Source organism: Copadichromis virginalis, linkage group LG4, assembly GCF_057382275.1.
Source record: "Copadichromis virginalis isolate Kocher_CV1m ecotype Utaka linkage group LG4, C_Virginalis_male_GT1.1, whole genome shotgun sequence".
Taxonomy (NCBI): domain Eukaryota; kingdom Metazoa; phylum Chordata; class Actinopteri; order Cichliformes; family Cichlidae; genus Copadichromis; species Copadichromis virginalis.
Genome location: NC_140621.1, coordinates 22,147,209 through 22,170,733, shown reverse-complemented (window position 1 = coordinate 22,170,733; position 23,525 = coordinate 22,147,209). Strand labels below are relative to the sequence as shown.

The 23,525-nt window shown below is 44.1% G+C and overlaps 1 protein-coding gene across 3 annotated transcripts; it reads left to right on the top strand.

The window, feature by feature from the left end:
- Positions 1 to 2,185: 2,185 nt before the first annotated feature.
- pdgfab (platelet-derived growth factor alpha polypeptide b) lies at positions 2,186 to 20,439 on the top strand. 3 transcript variants are annotated; one of them, XR_014920156.1, is made up of 7 exons: positions 2,186 to 2,836; positions 3,860 to 3,956; positions 8,678 to 8,821; positions 10,023 to 10,210; positions 17,980 to 18,106; positions 18,659 to 18,787; positions 19,506 to 20,439. XR_014920156.1 is itself a non-coding variant. In XM_085454227.1 (6 exons), exons 1-6 carry the CDS (start codon positions 2,777 to 2,779, stop codon positions 19,517 to 19,519), a joined length of 633 nt encoding a protein of 210 aa, XP_085310353.1. In that variant the 5' UTR covers positions 2,186 to 2,776; the 3' UTR covers positions 19,520 to 20,439. The 3 variants fall into 3 exon arrangements, 1 of the variants encoding a protein (XP_085310353.1); XR_014920155.1 differs by having other exon boundaries at positions 10,020 to 10,210; XM_085454227.1 differs by lacking the exon at positions 18,659 to 18,787 and having other exon boundaries at positions 10,020 to 10,210.
- Positions 20,440 to 23,525: the final 3,086 nt, after the last annotated feature.

Sequence of the window (23,525 nt, the reverse complement as noted above, 5' to 3'; positions counted from 1 at the left end):
TTAATGGGGTTAATGTTGTTAGGTACACATGCCTCAGTTGCCAGTAAACATGATGTCTAAATAGCTCATGCAGGAGGGGCAGGAATGAGAGAATATTTTCAGATCTTGTTGTTTTGATATTGTTTTTTCCCCTAAAGCATGAAGACTTTGCTCCCTCTGTCTGCTTAGTTCTGCTTGAGTTTTACCCTGATCCATCTTTCACCACTTGTACCATCCTCTCCATCTGCTTCCTACATCTGTGGGACAAAACTCCAGATTTCGGTTCTCCGTATTAATCTTGCTCAACTCACCATAAACCGTCTCCAAAACACAAAATAAACACAGCAGTGCTTCATTCTCACTTTCTACTCACCTGTTCTGATAGACGGACAACTATTCCCTTGTACTTTGTGTCCTGTTATCTCACACCTGACTCTTGCTTTCCCATAAGGAAGCCAAATGTAGACTTAAAAAAACCAAACATGCATGAGTCACATGAGTCATTAAAGTCAAAAATATGAGTGAGAGTATCTATCGGTGCTGGGAGGCTGGCGTGTGATGTAATCATGACCACACAGGAGTCAGGATGAACCCGGCTGTCACCGGCTGGTCTTAGTCACGTTGCCATTGAATCATAAAGTTTAATTCTCTTGTGGCACCACCAGATGAGAAATGAATGATTAATGCAGTTTGAGCGAGATGTCACGTAAACTGCTTTAGCAGAGGGACTTTTCTTTTAAAAATATTTGATTCGTTTAATAGCACCCGTGCCATCTTAACACGAGCTTCATAGGCCTATTAAAATTGTTTCATTAATTACTCCACCATCTGCTGCGGCGCTTTCTCTGTGCAACGTTTCCAGCCAACGTGCCCTCTGGCTCGCCTCGCGCTGTATTGATCCAGTTAAATGGACAAGGTGGTCGGCAGACATGGTCGGCTGACCTATGCCTCCCCGCTGATTGTCACCTCTGGGTGATAATGTGTGTGCAAGCAGTCTGTCTGCGTCTCTGCTCCTGCAGGTATGTCTCCTTTGTCAGGCCCTTGGGGCTTTTCTCCCAGACCTCCCAGCAAAGCAAAATGAAGCCCAGCACTGGTGCACTGGTTCCAGCTTCTTCTCAACAAGTTAGGACCAGCCTATTGTGAGCCTTTGCTTTAAGTAGAAGCTTCCTGTGTCCTCAAATCTTACAAATACAGAAAAAAAACCTACATGGAAATTGGTTGCGCTGGCTCACAGAACAGCGGATGTGGTGTGCACATCTAAACACAAAATCCAGAAGGCTCTTCCAAAAGGTTTATGGTGTCAGCGATGATGTGCTATATTTAGCAGCTGGAGTGGATGGATGATTTTTTACCCATATATTCAAATGCAAACAAATAAATACAATTAAAGTCCAAACCAAAATAAATTAAGTAAGCATCAACTCACATTACTAATGCAACCACCATCTTAGTATTTTGTTTTCTTTAAATTTAACATTACAGTGATCCAAGTGAGGAAATATCCCTTTATGCTGCATGGTAATCAGTTATAAGGTTAAGCTGTCTTCTTAACGTCTTTGTTCCTAGTCTGGAGGTAAGAAGGAAAAGGGCCAACCAGGCCAAAAGGGTGGAGTTACATACGGCAGACTCCTGGGCGTGTCCAACAGATTGACAGGTGAAAGGATATGATGCATGTTGTGTAGTGGAGCTGGAAAGGTTGTGATTATAACACACACACGCCCAGCGTTATATAATCATTTTTGCCCCCCCCAGTTTTGTCTAAATTAAATTACGCCCAGAAAATCACAAACATCCTGAGGGATATATGATAAATTCAATTTATAACTTCCCCTGATCATTTGTTTTCATGCTTATTCCGTCAGATGATTTAATGAGAACAGTATCTCTTCAGTATCTCCATCCTGCATCCCCCTTTTCTAATCACTGATAATCAATATCGATTACATCCTGAATCTCTGAATGGGCTCTCTACTGAAGGGCGCGCGCGCGCGCACACACACACACACACACACACACACACACACACACACACACGGACTGAGGGGGTGGGGATGTGCTCTTGAGTCTTAAGTCATCTAAGCAGCCAACCAGCTTCCCTTCACTGAATAAATGCACGATCACCAAAGGAAGGGGGGAGGCGCAACGGGCACGGAGCTGCTCTCTATATCCAGAGCCTCAGAGTCGCTCTGACACCATTCACTCCAGAGTCCCACGCAGCCAAGGAACTCCGCAGACTGCTGCAAGACAGGCTCTGGATAGCACAGCACGGACAACGTTCCCCAGTGTGATTTTCTCCTCGTTTGGATTATAAATATTTGATGTAGGACTATTAAATACTAAAAAAAAAAAAGTCAGCAAATTAGTCGTGCTATTGAATCCTATGTGACATTTTCTTGAAAGTAGCCGGGTTTATTGCATTTTTTCCCAAATATATATATATTAAACTGGGTTCAAGTTTGAAGCCTGTAGTTTCTTTTAAGAAAGTGAAGGGCAATGTGCGTCCTGCTTGTCTCTTGGGATTGTCTCACTTGCGTTTGAGGAGCTATGTCGAGTCGCAGCAGCAGAGTGTGTTCGGGAGGACGCGATCCACTGTGAATAACAAGAATCAACTTCCAGCCTCTCACAGCTTCAAGCAAGTGCAGCGCGGTGTCTTGACTGAGCACGCTGAGCTGCCTGACACTCCGGGTTTCTCTCCCAGAGGGGATGGTTGTGGATCCTCTGGGGCCAGGAGCGACTCTGGGGCTCCTACACGTTCGCACTTTTTCTGAGATTCGAGTAAATTCTAAATTAAAGGGAAATGAGAGCCACACTTTCCTACATCCTGCTGTGGACGACGTACCTGCTGGCCACTGCTGAGGTAAAGTTACTAGTTAACTTGGTGGAGGCACGGTGGGGTCAGATAGACGGTGTCTTTGGCCCCCGTGTCATACTTGGTGGTGTGGGGTTTTTTATTCTTGTGAGGGTGCAAAGTTCCCAAAGAGCCTTTGCACCCTCTCACAAGAGCCACACATTCAGCAGCACAGCTTTAATGTCCAGATAAAGAAAACCACAAAAGTAAGAGCTCTCAGATTTGATTTAAGCCATTTGAGGCTCGGATACACACAGATGGGTTTATGTAAGACAGTTTTTATTTTAATTTTTTTTTATTTTAACTCACTTTTAACCGATATAAATGATGTATTCAAAAAAACATGGTGGTGTAGGCTCTGATTTTAAACATTAGTGTGAATGTGCTTTCATTTTTTTCTCGACAACAGCGTATCAGTGACTGTGCGCTTTTGAACAAACATCACGTCTGCACTTGGATGCATATCTCAGTTATTTTTGGCTTATGTGCCAAATCTGTTCGTAGCTTGAGTCAACTGGGCAAACGTTTTGGTTGGGCTGAGCGCGATCATGGGAACCGCTCCGGCTGATATTTTTAGCCCCTGCTCCTGTGCGGGTCGCACGGTTTGCTCTGCTTGAGGTGCCTGCAGGTCCGCAACAAGTGCAGAGTGCGGAGAGGATATTGTTTATGATAGTACAAGCAACTCTTATCGCAAGACAGCTATTTTTTTTTAAATGCTGATAGGTAAAGTTAATCCTTTTTTTAACGCACATTTTAAAGTTTAATGATAAAAGTGTTTATTCTACAGTTATCTGGGTTCCAAATGAACGAGAACTACCTAAACTGCAGAATTCTTAAGAGACCGCTTTTTTCCTCCGTGGATGAGGTGATGTGTGGCAATGAGACAAATCTGCTTGCTTGTTGGCACACTGTTGTAAAGCTGTCCATCACATATTTCTAACCTTCATTTGTCGTTTGATTTCTTTGCCCCGACCGTTCTCCTCCTCCTCCTCCTCCTCCACCCTCCACCCTCGACCCGCGCCCACCCCAAAGGAAGTGGAGTTTCCCCAAGAGCTGATAGACCGACTGTCCCACAGCGAAATCCACAGCATCAGCGACCTCCAGCGGCTACTGGATATCGACTGGAGAGGTAAATTCTGCTTCTTGATGCTTTGAATCATACATATGAATTACGTTAAGAATCCTGACGCACTGAAGGTTATTCAGATGTGATATTACATCATGAATAGTCTTTTATTAGCATCTGATATATATTTTTCTTTGTAAATCAACACATGGATTTACTAAAGATAGTGTTTTTTTTTTGTTTTTTTTTTAATTTTTAAAAAAAAAATGTATCAGCGCTTAGTTTCTATGGGCTATTACTATGGAGCCTGTAGTCGAATGGCTATGGCGATGTTTAAGAAAGAACTTAAGTCCAGAAGCCACTGACAGTATGCTGGTATCAACACTTAATCAATTCCAGATTTAATGAATTACGTAAACAAACAGGTTTATGAAATGTGTTGGCACATTTTTGCCAGCTCCATTCAGGCGGGAAACCAGTGCACACCAGAAATGAATCTTCAAAAACATAACCATGTGCAGGAAATTGCTGAGGGATCTGTGCACCAGTGGGGGTCTGCCAAGCACGATAAAACTGCAACAGGTGCATTTACTGTGCACGTGTGACAAAGGTTGAATGTTCACTGAGACCAGGTCATCTTGGACCCTCTGAGATCAACTTACCGGGTGAAACTCTCACCCATAGAGATTAGTTGATGGACACAGGCAATTACAAAATTTGCTTTAACAGTCCCAAATGATGTAAGCTGCCTCACCAGTCATAGCTCATTAGCAACCCTTAACCATATACTCAGCAGAGCAGCACTGGGACCGGACGTTCGCTCAAGTATTCTTCTGTGTGAGCATGCATTTGCCTTATTGATGAACATGTTAATTAGGACTAATCGCTCCCACATCATTAGTATGTTATCAGTTCACAATCAAACCAGCCTGTACTGCACAACAGTGATCACTCCTCTTTATGCCGAGCCCAGAAAAGATTCCCTGAGTGCCTCTAGCATGAGGAGAGGTGTTTATAATTGAATTAAAATGTCTTTCTGAAAGCGGAGTAATGTTTTTCAGGGTAACAGTAGTAGGCTGATCATTGATACGAGGACATAAATCTGTCCAAAGGCCCACTTGGCTGCCCTGGTCAGCCCATTAAAAGACTTTTGACGCCAGCCAGAGGGATATTTTCAGAGCTTTTGTTGCAATATATAGATTTTGATTTGATTTGATTTTATTGATTAGCATTCAAATTCAAATCTCAGTGAAAACAGTGAAAAAACAAACAAACAAACAGTGAAAACAGAACAAAAATCTACCATAAAGAAAGAAAGCATGAGACAAGGCTAATCAAAAGGTATTGGCTGAAGCATTTGCTTATTACGCCAACCCTTTTCACAAAATATCTTTTTGTATGCAGCTCCTGTACACAGGGCTTGAAGAAAATAATAAAACAAAGCAAAAACCAAACAAACAAACAAACAAAAAAAAAACAAAGAAAAAAAAAAACTTTCCACCTTAGATAAGTAACTACATCAAAGCAAAAGAATCAAGAGGTTGTTTTTTTTTTTTTTTTTTTCTTTCTCCTTTTTGCTCTTTTCATTCTTGATTTATATATTTTTCTATTACTCTATTTTTAAACATGTTTTTAAACAAGGAAAATGAACTACACCTTTTTAAATCACTGTCATAACTATTCCACAGGTTAACTCCTCTAACCGAAACACATCTCTGCTTTATATTTGTCCTTATCTTGTTTTTTTTAAAGAAATCTGTTCCCCTTAAGTCATATTGACTCTCTCTGACTTTGAACAGCTTCTGAGTACTGGGGCAAAGCAAGTTATTTTGTGCTTTATACATTATCTGTGCCATTTTATATTCAACTAAATCATAAAATTTCAGGGTATTCAGATTAATAAACAAAATGTTAGTTGGTTCTATATAGTTTGATTGGTTTATAATTCTTATAGCTCTTTTTTGTAACTTGAAAATAGGAAGAGTGTTCGTTTTATATGCATTACCCCATATCTCCAGACAGTAAGTCATATATGGAAGCAACAGAGTACAATAAAGTGTGTATAATGTTTTTTTGTTCAGGACATGCTTTGTTTTATAGAGAATAGCAATGGTTTTTGACATTTTTGTTTTCACGTGGTTTATATGAGACTTCCAACTCAGCTTATCATCAATTATCACTCCAAGAAATTTATTTTCGTACACTCTTTCAATTTCAATTCCATTAACCCTTATTTTAGATACATTTTTCATTGGTCTAGTGCCAAAAATAATCAATTTTGTTATCTTTATATTTAATGATAACTTATAGCAAATGTTGTAGCATATTAAACAGGGAGGGAGAAAGAGAAGCATCTGAAAGGGTATGCAACACATTGCACCTGGAATATTTCAACAAAGAACTGTATTGTAATGATCAAGAGTTAAAATAAATCTGCCTGTCAGGATGAATGTTTCATTTAGTGCTGCTTTGCTCATCTTGGCCTGCATTTGCTTTCGGGAGGATGGTGTCTTTAGCTCTGACTGACAGATGAGATGACCCTGTTGGAGCCTGCAGATGGCCGTCTGGCCCCTGAGGTGCTCCTCTCCTCTCTGCTCCTCTCTTCCCTCCTGAGGTGGCCCCCTGCCTGCCTGCTCTTATCTCTTTCACTGAAGAACTTTGACAGAAAAGGGAACCTGACTCTTAGCATGGGGCAGAGGTGGAGGAGAGAACAGGAATCCGGAGGTTGTATTCTCACTTTCTGTAGAAAGACTGCAGTAGTTGTGCAACCCGCTTTGTTTCTGAAAAGCTGACAGTTTACGCCCTGTACACCAGGACTACCCGCAAATCTGCAAAAACAACGTTTGTGTACTCTCTACCCGCTCTCGCACCCACAGAGGGGGCATGCTGCCCTTGTGACCTAAACGAATGCTTTGTCAACTCAACCATGTAGATGCTCTCAAATAACAAATCAAGGAAGAACGGCACAGAGAGAGAATTATGGGGGTCACTTATTGCGATGAGTCAATAGAGTGCTAGCTATTTAAATAAGCAGAGGGACAAAGGAGAGGAGGAGGGGTAAAAGGAGGGAGTAATTTGCCTTCAAGGCATGAGATAGTCTCCTTCATGGTTTCTTTTCTCTTGTCTCAGTTTGACAACATTCTGGGGGTGCTGTTGCTTCTTAGTCACCTGGAATCAGCAGTGGAGCAAACCCCTCACCCCCCTGGTGCTGACTCCTTTCTTATTCTGCCTGTCCTTATTTTTCCCTTCTTACCAACATTTTCTGTCTTTTTTCCATTAAGCATAAAGGATTACCCAGTGATGCTGAAAATAAGGAGCGGGGGGACTTAAGAGTCTGTCACATCTCCCTTTTCCACATCAGATTTTGAAAATCTGGGTGGCCAACAGTGTCACATTCTTCTTCACTCCTGAAATGAGGACAGGGGTAAACTGAGCACAGCCTGAGTGACCTTGTATAAAGATTGTTAGTTAGACGTCCAGTCAGAGGTAGGTAGGTGTTGTGCACTCACTCCCTGTCTGACTGAGCGCACGACAAGTTCCTTTGACTACTCACTAAAGAGACTACACTGAGACCGAAAGTTGACAAATGTGGAAAAAGACAGCATCAAGAAGCAAATAAACAACCAATCCTGAAGAGGGACTTTATATAGATAGAGGAAATCCCTTTAGATGACTCTGGTCAGATCACAAAGCGGCTCAGGGGGTGGAATGTGTTTGCCTGTGGGTAAGCTTTGTTGTGCCGGTGTACATTGGGTTTTAGGCTGCCATGCTGAATAATAAGAAGAGTTTGTGTAACTGTCGCTATGTGTTTCTGTTAAGTGTACATGCATAGGAGTGTGTTAGCCAGGTGAAGCATTTGTGCTGTGCCTACAGACAGGTAGGACCCACCCACTTAGCAAACACTCTCAGACTCTGCTCTCTTAGAAAGGGCAGTATCCTGCAGGGAAGTGTTATCATTTTATTGCTGCTCTGGTACTTTTCTGCAGTGCACCTTATATCCTGGGTGGGGACCAAAACAAGCAAGCTTTATCAGATGACCATGAATGTGGAAAAAAAAAAAACTGGCTACATTGACCTGAGGTTAGAGAACTTTGAGGAGCTAGCATAACAAAACATGTACTTTTCCAAGCCACTAAATGATTGAAAAAGCAAACATTTTCAGGCAAATGAGAGACACCAAACCGCTAATTAGGGCAGGAATAATGGTGGCTGAGTACCACCTGTCAAATGACCACTTTAGTCCCCCCCCCCCGCGTGTGTCTGTGAAAGCTGGTTGTTTTTGAGGGAGCGTGCTGACTCACCTGTGTCTAGCTACTTCATGCGTGTGTGGAAAGTTCCTGCCAAATGAGTGAGTGAGGCTGACACACAGAGCTTTACAATTATGCAGAGCTGTGTGTAAAAATGGGCCTCCTGCCTGCACCCTGTGTCCTCTGGACTGTTTACCTCAGTTTGTGACCTCACCAGCAGTCACTTTGCCCTCCTGCCCACCAGCATGTTGAAGGGAACTATAGGCCCTGAGAAACCAGTCAGAAGTTACCATCTTATTATGGTTGTGTGACTAACCAACGCACAATTTGTTGTGGATCGGGTATATAAAAACATCAACGGCCGATCGCATGCCGGCTTTTCCTGAGGTCTACCAAGCCACCCATCGCAGCCATTCAGCATTGTTAAAGCTGCAACTCATAGCTGGTTTATTGGCTGAATAAGCTTTGTGTGTGTTTGTGTTTTGCTTTTATTCTCTTTGTGACATTATTAACATGGCGGCCTTCTTTTTTGTTGAGGTACGGGAAACAATGTTATTGAGGAGCCCAAGCACCACATGCACCACAAGCAACCAAACCACCACAAGAACTCCTCTCATCATTATGGTTACTACGGTGACCTGAAGAGCTCCCAGCTGCACAGCCGACGCAAGAGGAGCATTGGTAAGGCCGACAGAGTACAACGTGCTCAACTCAGAGGTTGCATCATGATTACTTTTTACACCATATAGCCTGCATCACACTTTGGCACATAAGATTACAGTGTAAAGACGCCCTAAAAATAACCCGCGTCTTAAATATCACCCCCGACACGAGTTCCCAGGAGATGAAACTGATCACTTTACACTAATTTCAAACAAAGCTAATGGTTAGTGGCTTTTATGTTGCCTTTTTGTGGATAAAAGGGAACCCTAATGAAGACGTCTACTCGGTATTTACTGCAATCAAGGAATCATGAGAAACGAGACTGGTGCGCGAGGTTGACGAGGCCGTCTGACACGAAGCCTTGTAATTGGCCGGAGGCTCACAGATCTAAGGCACACGCGTCAGGAGAGAAATATATCCTTGAGCGTGGAAATTCCAGGCATTCAGGGCTCAAGTTGCAGCTCGTCTGGGCTCTCAGTCAGATTTCTTCATAAAACGCCACGCGGTACGATATCTGATAGAGGCGTGTAGAACACCGTGTGATGCGTGTGCATTAAGACTCTATACCCTAAGTGGCACAGCATTTAAAGCCACACAGGATAATGTGGTTGGTTGTATTTCATATATATCATAAGTGTAATGTACTGTTTACCATTGTGGCAGCTGTCTCCACATGATGCACATATCATCTTTACGACATAATGGCATCTTACTGTACACACTCTATCAAGTCTTTAGGTTTAAGTGCCTCTCGGAGCATTAAATCTGCTATGAATACTTAAAGTCTTCATTACAGCCAGCGGGGTCAAAGGCCATTATTAGATTTCCCACCGGTGCACGTGAGGTTTCTGGCCTTGTCACGCTGCATTAACTCCACCGGGTTCTCTGAACAAAAGACTACTATTTTAATGTCTCATCGAGTCCCAAGCTTCTTAGCTGATATGAGATCAGCTTTGTGTTTTGTTTTTTTTGGATAGCTTGTCTTCTTAACAGCCTTAAATGGGGTTGGGTGTGATCTTAGCCTAGACAAACAGCTCCCACATCAAATGACTCATCAAATAACGAGCAGCGAAAGAATGCATGAAGCAGCTGTGAGCGAACAGGACAGATTACAACAGTACATCGAGATGGAAAAGATGATAACAAATGCCGGCGCAGACCAAAGTCATTAACTCGACTTTCCCTCTCTCCCCCCTCTCGCTCGTCTCTGTTACAGTAGAGGAGGCAGTTCCAGCAGTCTGCAAGACACGGACGGTGATCTACGAGATCCCCAGGAGCCAGGTGGATCCCACGTCTGCCAACTTCCTGATATGGCCGCCTTGTGTGGAGGTGAAGCGCTGCACGGGCTGCTGCAACACCAGCAACATGCGCTGTCACCCTTCCCGCAAACACCACCGCACCGTTAAGGTAAGACGCACGCCTACAGCATAGGTTGTTTGCATAAATCCATGACTGCATCATATTAAACCCAGTCACCCGCTCAGTGCAAACACACTTGCTTCCACATCCATTCACCACTTTTCCTCTCTGCAGGTAAGTAAAACAGGGAGGCAAAATTGGGCTAATATGTTTTTCTGGATACTTGTTCCACACTTTACTCCCTATTTTCTTTGCAACCCTCCTCCTCACGGTTCCAGAATTGGCCACCTAACCTAACCTGCTGCTTCCATTCCTTCCCTCTATCCTTCATTTTTTTTTATCGATCACCACCCTCTCTTCTTATGTTTGGTGAGAGGCCCTGGGTTGGCTGTGACAGGACGGTGGAAGGAAGGAAGAGGAGGAGATGGGGCTGTTGGCACTTGGAACCATGACATCTGTTGAAGGAATGACCCAAGAGGGATGCTCCTGGCAGATGTAAGACAGGCTAAGAGACAGAGATGGAGTCTTGTATCTAGAAAGTATCTGTCTCTCACTATTGCACAAGTACACCTCTCCTGTCTTCTCTGTTTGGACCTTTCGGGAAACAGTAAGCCCAGAGAAGACAGGGTGACAAAGAGGATGAGAGAAGGGGTTGCACTGTTCTCAGAGACTCTTTGGCAATGGTTGCTTGAAAACATGTCCTGTTCAGGATCAGAGGAGAGACTCAGCGGCTGGAGCGGGAGATGTATTTTTGACGTATTTACACTTCAGCCTGTTAGCCTGAGCATAGCTCTGTTTGGAGGTATGGGAGTTATGTGGTCTGTTCTGTAAGTAAGAGACAACCAGGGAATAAACAGGGTAGCCTGGAACAGTCTGACTGCACACTCATCTTCGCGCTCTATTGTTTCTTCTCCAATTCTGATCTTGCCCAGCTGCCCTCGCTGGTACATTGCTTTGTCTCCTGGTCCTTTTGCAGGACTTTAAAGATGCCGCGTTGATAGACCAGCAGAGGAATAGGTAATAAAACAAATATCAATCTTGGGCTTGCCCCCTCTTTCCCCTTTGGCACCCTGGCACAGGCCATGCAGATTTCAGTATTAATAGGAGGATCTCCTCGTGTACTTATGGTGCAGGGAGGGTGAGGCAGCTCTGGCAAGACGGTCACTGTAGGGCAGAAGCCATTGCACCCAGGGCACAGAGTTTATGGTAAGACCTGCTGACTCATAGCGTGGAAGGAGAGTGGAGCTCTGATGTACAGCACAGCTCTGTCTGTCTGCATGCAAGCTCATCTGTCTCTCCGTCTGCCAGACCTCAATGGGAGCACTGTCTGTGATCACAGCGATGAGGGATGGAGAGAGACTGACAACAGCATGGAGGACACTATAAGGCTTGATTCAGCTATTCCTGGAATGCAGTGATCCATGCAACTTTGTCAACCCCCCCCCACCCCCACTCCGCCCCACCCCATCTTGACACAAAGGGCAAAATGAGCCCACTGACTTGAGGGACCTTCAGGCATGGTGGAACGGGTTTCAAGGGGGTCAGTTTTTCCATGTGGTTCCAGCCTCTGGTGCGGGAGGGCGTCTGAGAAGCGTCGTATCCCTGTAAAGGTCATCCGTCAGGGCTCCGGTCAGGAGACATTCATCGCATTGTGCGTGAGAAACATTGTCTCATGCCAAGTTGTTTTTTTTTCCTTCTTTTTTTTTCCTGTGTGTCCTCTGTCTGAATAGGGGTTCAATTTGTGTGTCTGCCTTCATTTATTAGAAAACTAAAAATGTTGTTCGTCTACCGTTGGCCTGGCTTGTTTTTTTTTTTTTCTTTTTTTCTTTTTCCTCCAAAGCAAGGATGGGAAAAGAACACATTTGCGGTGTTTCTTTCCATCTCATGACACTTTGCATTTGTCCAAATACACCTTTATTTATTTTTTTCCCCCCCTTCTCTCTTTCTTTCCCTTATTCCTTTTTCATGCTGTGGACCCAAAAGAAGCAAGCGGGTCTGTGCAGGCCCCGTTCTGTAGAAGGCTGCCCTGCCCTGTGATGGGGTAATAAAAAAAAAAAAAAAGAAAAGAGCCAACTAACCTGAGGGGGGGAAACAGGGCCATATTCTAAATTCATCTTTTCTTTTCTTTTCTCTTGGTTTTGCCCATTCACTCACTCTTTTGCATTTTGCACTTTACTCCTTCATCGAGATAAGTCAGCCTCTGGGACCTTGTACGTGTCAATTTCGTTTACACACTTGTTTTGTGTTGTCTGCATGCCTTGGCATGGAAGAGAACACACTAAAAGTGAGAGGTGTAAAGATAAGCGACGTGGCAGGCTTTTAGAGATGGTTCAGTGTCCGTAAAAGAGATCAAGTGAGGAAGGTGGAAAGAGAAACAGAAAGAGAAACAAAGAGAGGTAAACAGTTTCTAATGAGCTAATGTTATTATGTTTTCATGTATTTACATCCCAGCATTCCTTTACCTATTCCTGCACCCCGCCTCCTCTTGCACTTTCAGTGACACCATAATCACTCTCTTTATCCCGGCATCTTGGCTCTCGCATTTCTTTTCTAGTCAGAGTTCTCATTTGTCTTTTCTTTGTGGTGTTTTATCAGCAGAAGGCTGCCAAGAAACCTCTTGGGCAGCATGCTGCTGATTTTGTGCCACAGAGTTCTTAAACTTGTTATAATCTTGACATGGCATGGATAGCTCAAAATATAAACATGCCCAAATTTATTTATCGCTGGCACAAAACACTTCCAAGTTTCTATTTTTGTCTTCATCTCCTCTCTCCTGTATTCCCTCAGTTCATCCTCTTTGTGTTTGTCTGTCTCTGCTGGCTGACGGCTGCAGCTGTGTCCGGTATTTCTGATGGTTTTCTCAGCGCTTTTGGCTCCGAGTGTCTGCAGACGCACTCACTCATAAAACAGGTGATTTTGAAGCAGGCGGGATTCGACAGGAAAAGGGATACAAACTGCGTGGAAAGACGTGCGCTTTTAAATTCTTTTGCGCGTCTGTGTTTGTGTGTACATACATGCAGAAATACGACTGCAAACAGGCTGTGGCGGAGGCAAAGAACAGAGCTGTCATTCAACCTGTCACTCATCAGCTCTTAAGGCTTTTGCAGTATACTGCATTCCCCATAAACATGGACAACTATGCCTTTTTGAAAAAACAAAGGAAAACCTTTTCTTAAAGCAAGCAAATCAGAAGTTGTAGATTTTTAATGCATGCACAGGAGGAAATTGTGAGTTGTGAAACTGAAAAATTGGGGCTGTATATACATGTCCTGGCACATTTTTAAATCCCACTATAGAAAATAGGGCCTTAGTCTAATAAACTGTTCATTCAGTTCAGTTCATCTCAGTCTTGGTTTGGTTCAGTAGCTCGAGGCTTTCAGTCACCTTTGATGTACAGGTATTTTGCAGAGGTTGTTGAGGGTCATCAGCACATCTGTGTAAACCCAAGGGGGGTGTGTGTGTGTGTGTGTGTGAATAGCATGAGCACTCCATGCTAAGCGATGTAAGCTCACCAACTGCAGAGTAGGGACAAGACCGTTTGTGCAAAGAGGAAGACGGGCTGCAGAGTAATGAAGTGTTGATGGCTACTGGATCAAAGTGGAGGCTGACAGAGGCCAGGCGGATAAAGCCACAGTGCTGAGTGTGGGGGTCCACACATCTCGCTGCGCCGACCCCGACCTTTACGCACAAACACACAACATACGTACTGACAGTTACCTCAGCAACAGTAGGTCACATCCGGGTGTTTGGTTTTGGGGGGTAAAGCAGTAGCTCTAGCCCCGCGGTTGTGTGGGACCCTGACTTACGGGGTGTTTCATAAATAAAAGGCGTCGTGACGGTGATACAGTGAGAATGATTTATGATCATTTGAAGGGTAGGGGTGCAGATGGAGAACGAGGGGCCTCCTGGTTTTGAAGTCTTCTGCAGCTGTGAATTATTTTCCCTTTGATTCACTTAGCTCCGCTAGACAAAGGAAGGGTGAGAGAGTTTGTGTGCGCACAAGCGTGTTTGTGGTGTATATGGCGGGGGTTGCGGGGCAGGTCGTGACAGACCAATGGGAGTGTCCTCACGAAGCTCCAAGATGGAAAGTTTGGCCTCCGCTGCACCGGCTGGAATGCATCAGTCCGAACAGGAAAAACCATATTTTAATCACATTTTACTTCATTTCTGTATTTTTCTTCAATCCTCCCCTGCTTTGCTCTTCCCTAAAGACTTCATCCTCCCCCTCCACATCTCCTCTCAATACAGAACTGCCCCTCCACCTTCCCTTTTCAGTCTTGGAGTCTGATTGTCTGTTCAGTCAAATAGTTGTTCACTCCCTCCTTGCTCTTTCTGTCTCTTTCCTGAATCCGAGCCATCCCCGCTCTCTAATTTGACCCCTCTGCCATTTACTTTATCTCATTTGCTCTCTCTCATTAAAACCTCGTTTTCTCCTCTCAGTAATGTCTCTAACTCTGTTCTGTTGTTCACTTAAAAAAAAAAACAAAAAAACCCCCCAAACAACCCCCCAAAAACAAAGATTATACACATCTTCAGATTCTTTGATATTTGATATTGCATGATAGTTGTGCAGGAGAGGTACGTGATGCGGTCTGGGGAAGATAGATGTGCACATCTGGAGACGTATGTGTGTGGCTACACGACAGTGGTGTACCCTGAAGTGTTGCAGACCTGCGAGAGATGTGATAAATGTCCTCCTTGCTTCCTCTCTTCTTCACACACAGCCTGTGATAAGCTCTTTCACCCATTATCCAAAGTTTGTGTCTGTGTGAGCAGCAGCAGATTATCTTGGCAGTCTTTGTCTAAAGTTCAGTTTTCATACTTCTGGCTTTTTTTCCCTTTCTTTTTGATCTCAGGACACAGACAGACACAAAGTTGTAAGTACAAGAAGCCTCACAGTTGTGGCACCCCCAGCAAAGGTTCCTTTTTGTCAGGCCGCTCTTGCCTAATTTCCGTCTTAACAGATGACTTGCCACCCAATCCTGCCTCTTTCCACCCTCCATTCTCCAAGAGCACACATACATTTTTATTTATTTTTGCTCAGTTCTGTCGCTGTTCCAGTTCATGATGGCCTGCGGTGCACATCTACATCCTTGCTGTGTTTTCCTTGGAAGGCCGGAGTAAAACTTTCCTCTCCATCATGCTCTCATCAGTGCCGTGCACTCAGGGAATTCCCAATTAACTCGACTGGGACGACTGCATTCACAAGTAAGGCTGCGGAGACACTGGGGACAAACCACGGGGGTGCACTTCCCAGAGCCCCCGGCCTCACCCCAACCCTCTGCATCGGATATCATTCGACTGCGACTCAGGGGACTTTTTCTCAGGGCCCTGGCTTTCCAGGGAGTTTAGAGGAGCTTGATTTATACAAAGAGAGTGTGGGGCCCCTTGTCATAGCATGGGGGTCTCTTTCTGATGTATGTTTTATTTGGAAAGTGATTGATTCTGTGCCAGATAGGAAGCCGGTGATCTTTGTATGAAGGTTAAGAAGTGCTTAAAAAATATGACAGAAGTAAATATGAAAGCCAAGTGGAAAAAATAGTTAAGAAAAAAAAAAAGGGAACAATGGTTCCTTCCACGACAGCATTAACGGTTCCCCATAACATAGGAAACAGGAAGCGAGGCAGAAATTGAAAGAGAAAGCGTCAACTTACTGGTCAGAGCACATGCACTTTGAGGGAAAACTGTTGCACAGAAACTTGTTTAGATTTAAAAAATAAAATAATTTTTTTTGGGTGTGTGTGAATCTGTGTGTGTGTGTGTGTGTGTGTGTGTGTGTGTACCAACTCCTGCAGGGAGTGCTTTTAACCCTGCTGTGCGAGGGGCAAGGAGACAAGCTTACTGCTGGGCCTCTCATCATGGGGGCCCATTGCTTTATCCTTCAGTCAATAGCTGTTTGTTTAGGTGTGTGTGTGTGTGTGTGTGTGTGTGTGTGTGTGTTACTAGGATCAGCAGTAAATGTCAGATGTGGCGATTTCTTTATTTTTGCTTCCTACAGACTTCTTCTGAAGTATTCCGACATTCCCCTTAGCTCCCTGTTTTTCAGTTAGATAATCTGATTAAATATTAGCAAGTTTTCTGGGAAACGGCGATGCTGCTTCACTTTTGGTAGATAACAATAAGCCTTGATAACTTCTCTAGCTGTCTGTCCCCTCGGTGTTAGTGTAGTAAACTTTGTTTCTCAGTGGGCAACCCAGGATCTAAGCGTTAATAGGTAACGCATGAATGTCATCTCATGCGAGTCATGATCACAGCGAGCCGTCCGTCTCACTGCCTTAAATGACCCCCTCTGCTTCCACACACACACACACACACACACACACACACACACACACGGGAGTGATGGTTCACTTTTTTTTTCTTTTTTTAAAACTCCATCTTCTTCTCTTCTCTCGGCCTTTCACCTGCTCTCTTTCTCGGGGCCTGACGATAGAAAATACACCACCGCCACTAGCCCAGACGCCATTGTCCGTTGTTTGCTCACTGCATACCTCTTGTGCTCGCTCGCCCTCCTTTCACTCCCTTTCTTTACTCGTAAGAAACTGTTGCACAGGAGTGACCGGTGAAGCTCCTCGTCTTTCACTTCTTTCTGCCTCGGTTTTAGTCTCACCTGATGACCATCGACTCCGAGCCACAGTTGTAGCACCAACATGAAGCTGGCCTCTCTGTGTGAATGTCAGCATTATACTTTCTTTTATCATACAGGGACTTGTATGTTTATTAGTTTGCATGACTAACTTGACACCGACAGGCAGCCTTGGCAGTACGCCACCGTGGGTAAGAAAAGGTTTTGCGCCTTGTCTGCGTGCAAATGAAAAACTGTGTTGTTCATATCGCTTGAGAGCGCTGGGAGATTTTGCCCAATATCCCTTCTCGTGCAGCAACTAAGATGGTTGAAGCTGAGGATATTGTTTCCATGTGGCCCCCGGGCCCCTCGGCGGTGGATGGGGAGGTTTCTGTGCCCTTGGCACTCAGATCAGAGAATGAAAAAGCATGCAGCCACCTCCCCTGAGTTACACAATAAGATCATCGTAATCTAAACACAACCCTTTCCGTTCAGCTTTCATTTAAGCTTTAATCAATACAGCGTCTTCATGAACTGCCGACAGGCGATTGTTTTTGTTGCTGGCAGTCGGGTGAGAAATAGAGGTCTAAGGCTTAAAGTAAGTGGGTGTTACCTGCTTTGGAATTCCTGCATTGCTTCTTGTGTTTGCTTGATGGGAAGGTTTGCTTTTTCTGCTTAGATTACACCTAGTATTTCTTTAATGCATGCTAAGCAACACTTTCCCTAACCCACAAAGAAATGCCTCCAAACGTGTTATGACAAGGTGAATGACTTTAGGCGTGTGTCTGTCTGGATGTGGATGCTCCTAGCTTCTTCTCTTCTACCAGAGTAAACTCTTTCCTGTGCTTGAGGGCCTACAATGCTCACGCCCCCTCCCACCACCACCCTCCATCCCTTTCCTCCTTGTTTGAGCTTGCTTGGACAAGGTCATACACTCCACTCTTTTAAACACCTGATCAAGAGTCTATATGAGCACACGACTAGTGGAAGTCAATGAATCATCCTCGGGGGAATGCTGCTGTCACACTTCAAACACAGCAAGACAATGTTGTGTTTTTTTTTTTTTTTTTTTTTTTTTTTTTTTTTTTTCTTTCTGTGAATCGATTTATGGATGTGTCATCAGTCACAGAGCTACGCCTCTTGATATTAGCAGATGGGCAATGAGTGTGTGCATTCTCCGAGGCACACAGAAGAGTAATGATGTTGCTGAAGCAGGGTCTGTAGCTAACCTTTTCCCTCTTCCTCTCTTCAGGTAGCCAAGGTGGAGTATGTGAGGAGGAGACCCAAGTTGAAAGAAGTCTTTGTGCGGTTAGAAGACCACCTGGAATGTGTATGCACATCACATCATCACGCGGTAGAGCCCTCGGATCCAGAAGCAGGTAAATGAAGCTTTGCTTCTTTGCAAAAAAGCACTTAGAAGCTGAGTTTGATTGCAGAAACCGACCCCTCTTCCTGATCGTGCATTCTACTTTCCCGTCTTCCTCATATCGGTCTGATGGTCTTCTCTCTGTTTGTCTCCATGGCTTTGCACTGGATGACCCTTTTTTTTTTTTTTCTTTTCTCTGTGATTGCCCCAAACGAACCCATGAAGCGGCTCACTATTGCAAAACTGTAAAGCTTGTGTGCTCGTGCCTTGTAAGATGAGGATGTGTGCGTGTATGTGTACTTGTGTGTTAAGGGAGGGTGTCCAAAGGGCTGCTTGGCATGACAGCAGGTAAACCGCCGGTGCCTTGATCTGAGGCCTCTTTTCTCCTTGGGAGCAGATAAGCGCTGTAATGTGTGCTGATAAGGCATCTCAAGAATTTATAGTGTTAAATCTTTGCACTCTCTGCTTCTGTCCCCGGGCTGTTGTGGCTCTCTGTATTATAAACCCCTGCTTCTCGCTTGTAACCCTCCTTCCTATCCACCCTCCCTGACTTTTGTGTTTTCAGGCCACCGTAGGGCCAAAGGTAAAAAAAGGAAACCTAAAAAGCTAAGACGCACCAAGGGATTATTGGTGACTTAAAACAAAAAGTTGCACTCATTACCCAAAGTCCACTGGAGAGCTCTGAAGCGAACAGGTAGGACTTAAGAACTGCAGCCTTTAATCACCTTTCGGCAGTGCACTGGCCCAATCAGGTGCAAAGAAAGGGCCCTGCCAATCACCCAATAACATCACAGCCAATCAGTGTGAAAAGAGGAGGAACTAAGGAGTGTCATCCTCCGTGCTGTCCTCAATGCTGCATGTTGAGCTTGTGGCCTGCTGAGCATGCACACTGCTTTTATCTGCTGTGTTTTGTGCTTGCATGATGTCATTTCATTGTACAGTAAAGCAACTGTTTGTTTTGCTTCACTTTCTAGAAATCACTCCTGAGTTTTCTTTTATTGTCTTTCACCCTATCATATCATCACCCTCTAAAAAAAAAAAAAAAAAAAAAAAAATAAGAGACCAGTATTTGTGATTTTCCTCATTCTGTCCTTTACTTCAGCCACACGCACACAAGCAAAAACACCAAACATAACCAAAATAACACACACGCCGTATTTTGACTGGACATGATGTCTGGTCTGAGCGCTGTCTTTGAAATATGGAGAAAGGTAATTCAGAACACTGCAGATCTTGTTTGAGCTGTGTTTGAAATGCATGAACAAACTGGTTAAATTGGGCTCTAAATCCAGTAATCTAGTTGGATATCTTTTTCCTGATTTTAAAAAATCAAACTTAAAAACAAACATGTATTGTTTTTGTAAACCTGTGATTCTAATCTCACCCTTCCTCTCTCTCTCTCTCTCCCACAGTGGATGTGAGGTGAGACCAATCAGAACAAGGGACTTCAGCGTGGGAGGTGCCTAAATAGAGGAGGCCTCCAAAAATGACACCTGCTCTGTCCTCTTCCCCGCTGCCGTGCAACCTTCGTCTCAAAAAAACAAAACAAAATAAACCCCAAACTTTTCTGTAAAGATGTCAGACTGAAAAAGAGACAGCAGATAAAAACAACTGAGATACCAAAGGTGCTTTTGAAAAAGAAAACAGCCGGTGACTTTCTCTGCGGTAAGCCACTTACCTAAATGGCTGATTAAGAAGAAAAGAGAGGATGGTGCGGATCTTGGGCAGGCCAGGAAAAAGGCCAAAGGGAGACGATGAAAGGGATCGATCGGTGATGGACATTTTGACTGGGCGACAGTTGAACAGCTGTTGAACAGTTGGACCACATCTCGATGAAAATCAAGTGCTCCGATTTAACACAAGTACTCTGACCTGCTTAAATGAGTCTTGCATTCACAGGAAAAAAGACAGAGGGATATAGGGAAAAAATGATGGAATGAAAGAGACTCTTTCTGGAGCATCAAACACTTTGAGTTGACAGATGTTTGCTCCGAGACCTCTGGTTGTGACTTTGCCCACCTGCTATGTACAGTTCAATTTGAAAAGAAAGTAGTCGTTCTTCTTGCAAGCTATTTATGTGTGGATGTTTGCTTTCCATTATGAAAGAAAAAAACAAACGAAAGATGTTTCATCATGTTTTTGCAGTAGGTCTGGTTCTTTGCAACCATCAGTATCACAATCTCAGTGTAATTTTGTTTTCTTGTCAGCCATGTTTCTTATTATATTACAGTATATCTGATGTCCAGTCTTGTATATGGTTTGGATACATGTGTGAGGAGGAGTTTTTGAGAGTCAGTACAGGAAGATGCTTTATTTTTGTTATGAAATATATTATGCATACTTATATCCAAGCGGGAATTATGTTTTCTTTTTGTTGTTCTTGAATGTCTATATTTAATCCATCTGGGCGGGGCGGGGGGGTGCAAAAAAATTAGGTCAGGGGTGAAAGTAGGCACGTGCGTGCGTGTGTGTGCGTGTGTCACAGCTGTGAACAGGATAAAAGATGGGGATAAAACAGCCCAGGTGTGTGTGTGCGTACGCACTATGGCATATGCTAAGGCAGTGACACGCCCTGCCCTATCCTTTAGGCAATATTTACCACAAACATGCATTCAGCAAATCAGTGTCTGCCAATCACATGAGTGCACAAAAAGTGCACTAGCATGTCTAAACTAGAGCATATTCATAGGCTGTATATGTGTGTGTGCTTATGCACAATTTCTCTGCTACGAGAGGCTATTCTTTTGTTTTTTGTTTTTTTTTTTGTTTTTTTTCTCTCTCTCACCCATTTCAGTCCAGCGCTGATAAGGAAGATACGCGCCCGGTCTGCTACATAAGCACACATGTTGTGCCTTTGAAGAGCAAAGTCCATCTTAAAGACTGAATGAAAGTGCAAAGCAAATCGACAAGTGGATGAATGGGCTCCTTGTTTGGTCAGGCTTTACTCCTCTGTTGACAAGAGAACAGATCTCAGATTACTCCACTCCTGTGAAGGGACTCACACTTTATGCAGCTCTCCTCCGTCAGGACAAATGATCTGAGGTGGCTCGAAAACAGCGCGGTGCTAGCCTGAACTCGTGCCCCAAAGGAACAAACAATTACTTCCTTACCAGTTCCTATGATAGTGATGAATGTGCGGCAAGGCCTGGGGCTTACGCGAAAACGTTCCTTTTTCAGCCTGTGTCGAAATACGGAAATATGACTGAGATTCTTCTAGCGGACAAAGGCATGAGAGTGAGTCACAGTGCAATGAAAAGCAATTCAAGTGAGAAGAGCTTGACTGAAACATGGCAGAAACAGCTACTGCTGAACTGTGGGCTACATATCACACACACACACACAGCGCACCTGCTGACTGGTGCCATATTTTGTAAGGCTGATGTTTCACCGGTATTCTCAATCACAGTTGCATCAATATAAGATAGTGTTCTCAGTGAATCAGGGACCATGCATAGAGCAATTTGATTGCAGTCCACCACAATGCTGTTATGCTATTTCAAAGCCTTTTATTACTTTCCTTTTGAGCTTTCATTGGATAAACATAGCAATAATCATAATTTATATATTTATGTTATTAACAATAAATATATTTCTGCTCATGAAATTCTTCACTGGATGTCCTGTTAATTGCACCTTGTGTCTCAAGGATGAGTTTTTAGGATAAATGTAGACGGCGTAAAGACAAACAAATGGACATGAAGGGGAAGGAAAGTGAAGCATGCGCTTGCTATGTGAAGGCAGTAAAAATATGTACAGATTATGCAAGATCAGAAGAGTGAAGTGTTCTTATGTTGGTACTGCCGTAGTTGGCATAACATAAGCTTGATGTGAAGGTGGTGTTGTTACAGGAAATGTGAGCTTTTACCGGCTTGCAGGCCGAGCAGGAGCCGGGCTTTATTCCAGGATCCACCGGTAGCAGACGGTAGGTTCTGGGGGGCTTTATTACTTTTCCCCTGAGCAGCTCACCATAATCCCCGGGCTAAGGGACATGAAAGCCCTTCTGCTTTGCACTTCCCAGCCATATACCCTGCTTATTACCGCAGGAGGGGAATGAGATAAAGAAAGGCACAACATGAAAGAGACACAGGATCAGAGAGACAGCAGCTTGGCTACCCCGTAGAATAGGGGATAAAGTCAATAAAGCAAAGATAAAAGGAGGAGCAGAGGTTTGATTGATTTTATTGTTTTTAACCTGACATGCACAGCTTTATTCACAAAAATGAGGGGAGGGCCAAAGTAAGGATTTAGAATAGCGTGTGCAGTGTAGTCGCCTTGCAAGGCAAAGAAAACAATATGTCATGCTGAGAAAAGAAGGAGGAGTGGGAAAACCCTGATGAGTAAGAGTGCAATGGGATGGGGTGGAAAAAAAAGGATGAAAAGAGGGGTTTAGGTGGGCTCAGGATGGGGGTAATCGGCACCACAGCCTGAACGGGCAGACGGGGCGACACTTAAGGGGACATGCTTTATAAGTAATACCAGAGAGACACATGGGGGTAGGTAAGGTGAGCAGAGGGCTGATGAATGAGCTTTATGTCTGTGAGTGTGTGAAAGTGTTTGAGAGAGCGAGCCTGGCAAAATGTGTGTGTGATTGTGTATGTACTAAAACAATGCAAAGGAGGTGTCTCAGTGTGAAACATGCTGCACTGGAATTTCAGCCCTCATAGAGAGCTAAGTGTCGTTCGACTACACAGGGTCAGAGTTTAGGATTCAGGGCTCATATGAGGATGCTGTTATTGATAAATTTTGAAGCTTTCGCGGCTTTCCCTTTTTTGTTTTTACTGTAAATAAATTCCACCTTTCACAGGAACCATTTTTGGTAACGTTTTTGCTACCCTGGATTCAACGCATCCTCAACTAAATCTAATAGACACAACCTCCTCCTCCAGGAATTAGCTTTTGCTTTATTCCTTAACAGATTACAGATTGTTTAACTTTTGCTTCATTACTCTCTTCCCTCCTCCATCCTCCCCTTTCCTTTCCCCCTCATCGTAGCCCTGTTATGTTTCTTCTCTGAGCCCCAACCTGTGGCCTCTGGGTTTTGAGGAAAGGCAGAGGTGGGCTTTGAAGATGGCGACAGCCAAAGTTTGTCCAGGGCCATGGCCATGAATGCCCGCCTTTGTTGTGCGCCACTCTCTCACGTCTTCATATCCTCCCCCTCCTACACTCCTTACCCTCCCTCTGTCCCCCCGCAAACTTACATGGACACGCTCATGCCCTCACTGGGGCCCTCTTTGCACAAATGACCCTGCTAATTATGTATTTAAGGTATTTGGCTCCTGTGAAAACAGCTTTGGGTTAGCGGTGGAAGGTGGTGGGGGTGGTTGAAGAAAGGAGGGTGTATAAGGACGTGGTGTGGTCCATGGTCTCATGGCTATCATTACTGCCCAGCGTTGAATGTAAACACTGGATTAGGGCAGCAAGGGGTGATTCAG

What these genes read in the sequence shown, in the direction of transcription:
- pdgfab (XM_085454227.1), top strand. Translation starts at nt 2,777, where the DNA reads ATGAGAGCCACACTTTCCTACATCCTGCTGTGGACGACGTACCTGCTG. An exon ending in ACTGGATATCGACTGGAGAG is followed by an intron (nt 3,957 to 8,677) that starts GTAAATTCTGCT and finishes TTTTTTGTTGAG; the next exon opens with GTACGGGAAACAATGTTATT. An exon ending in AACACCACCGCACCGTTAAG is followed by an intron (nt 10,211 to 17,979) that starts GTAAGACGCACG and finishes TCCTCTCTTCAG; the next exon opens with GTAGCCAAGGTGGAGTATGT.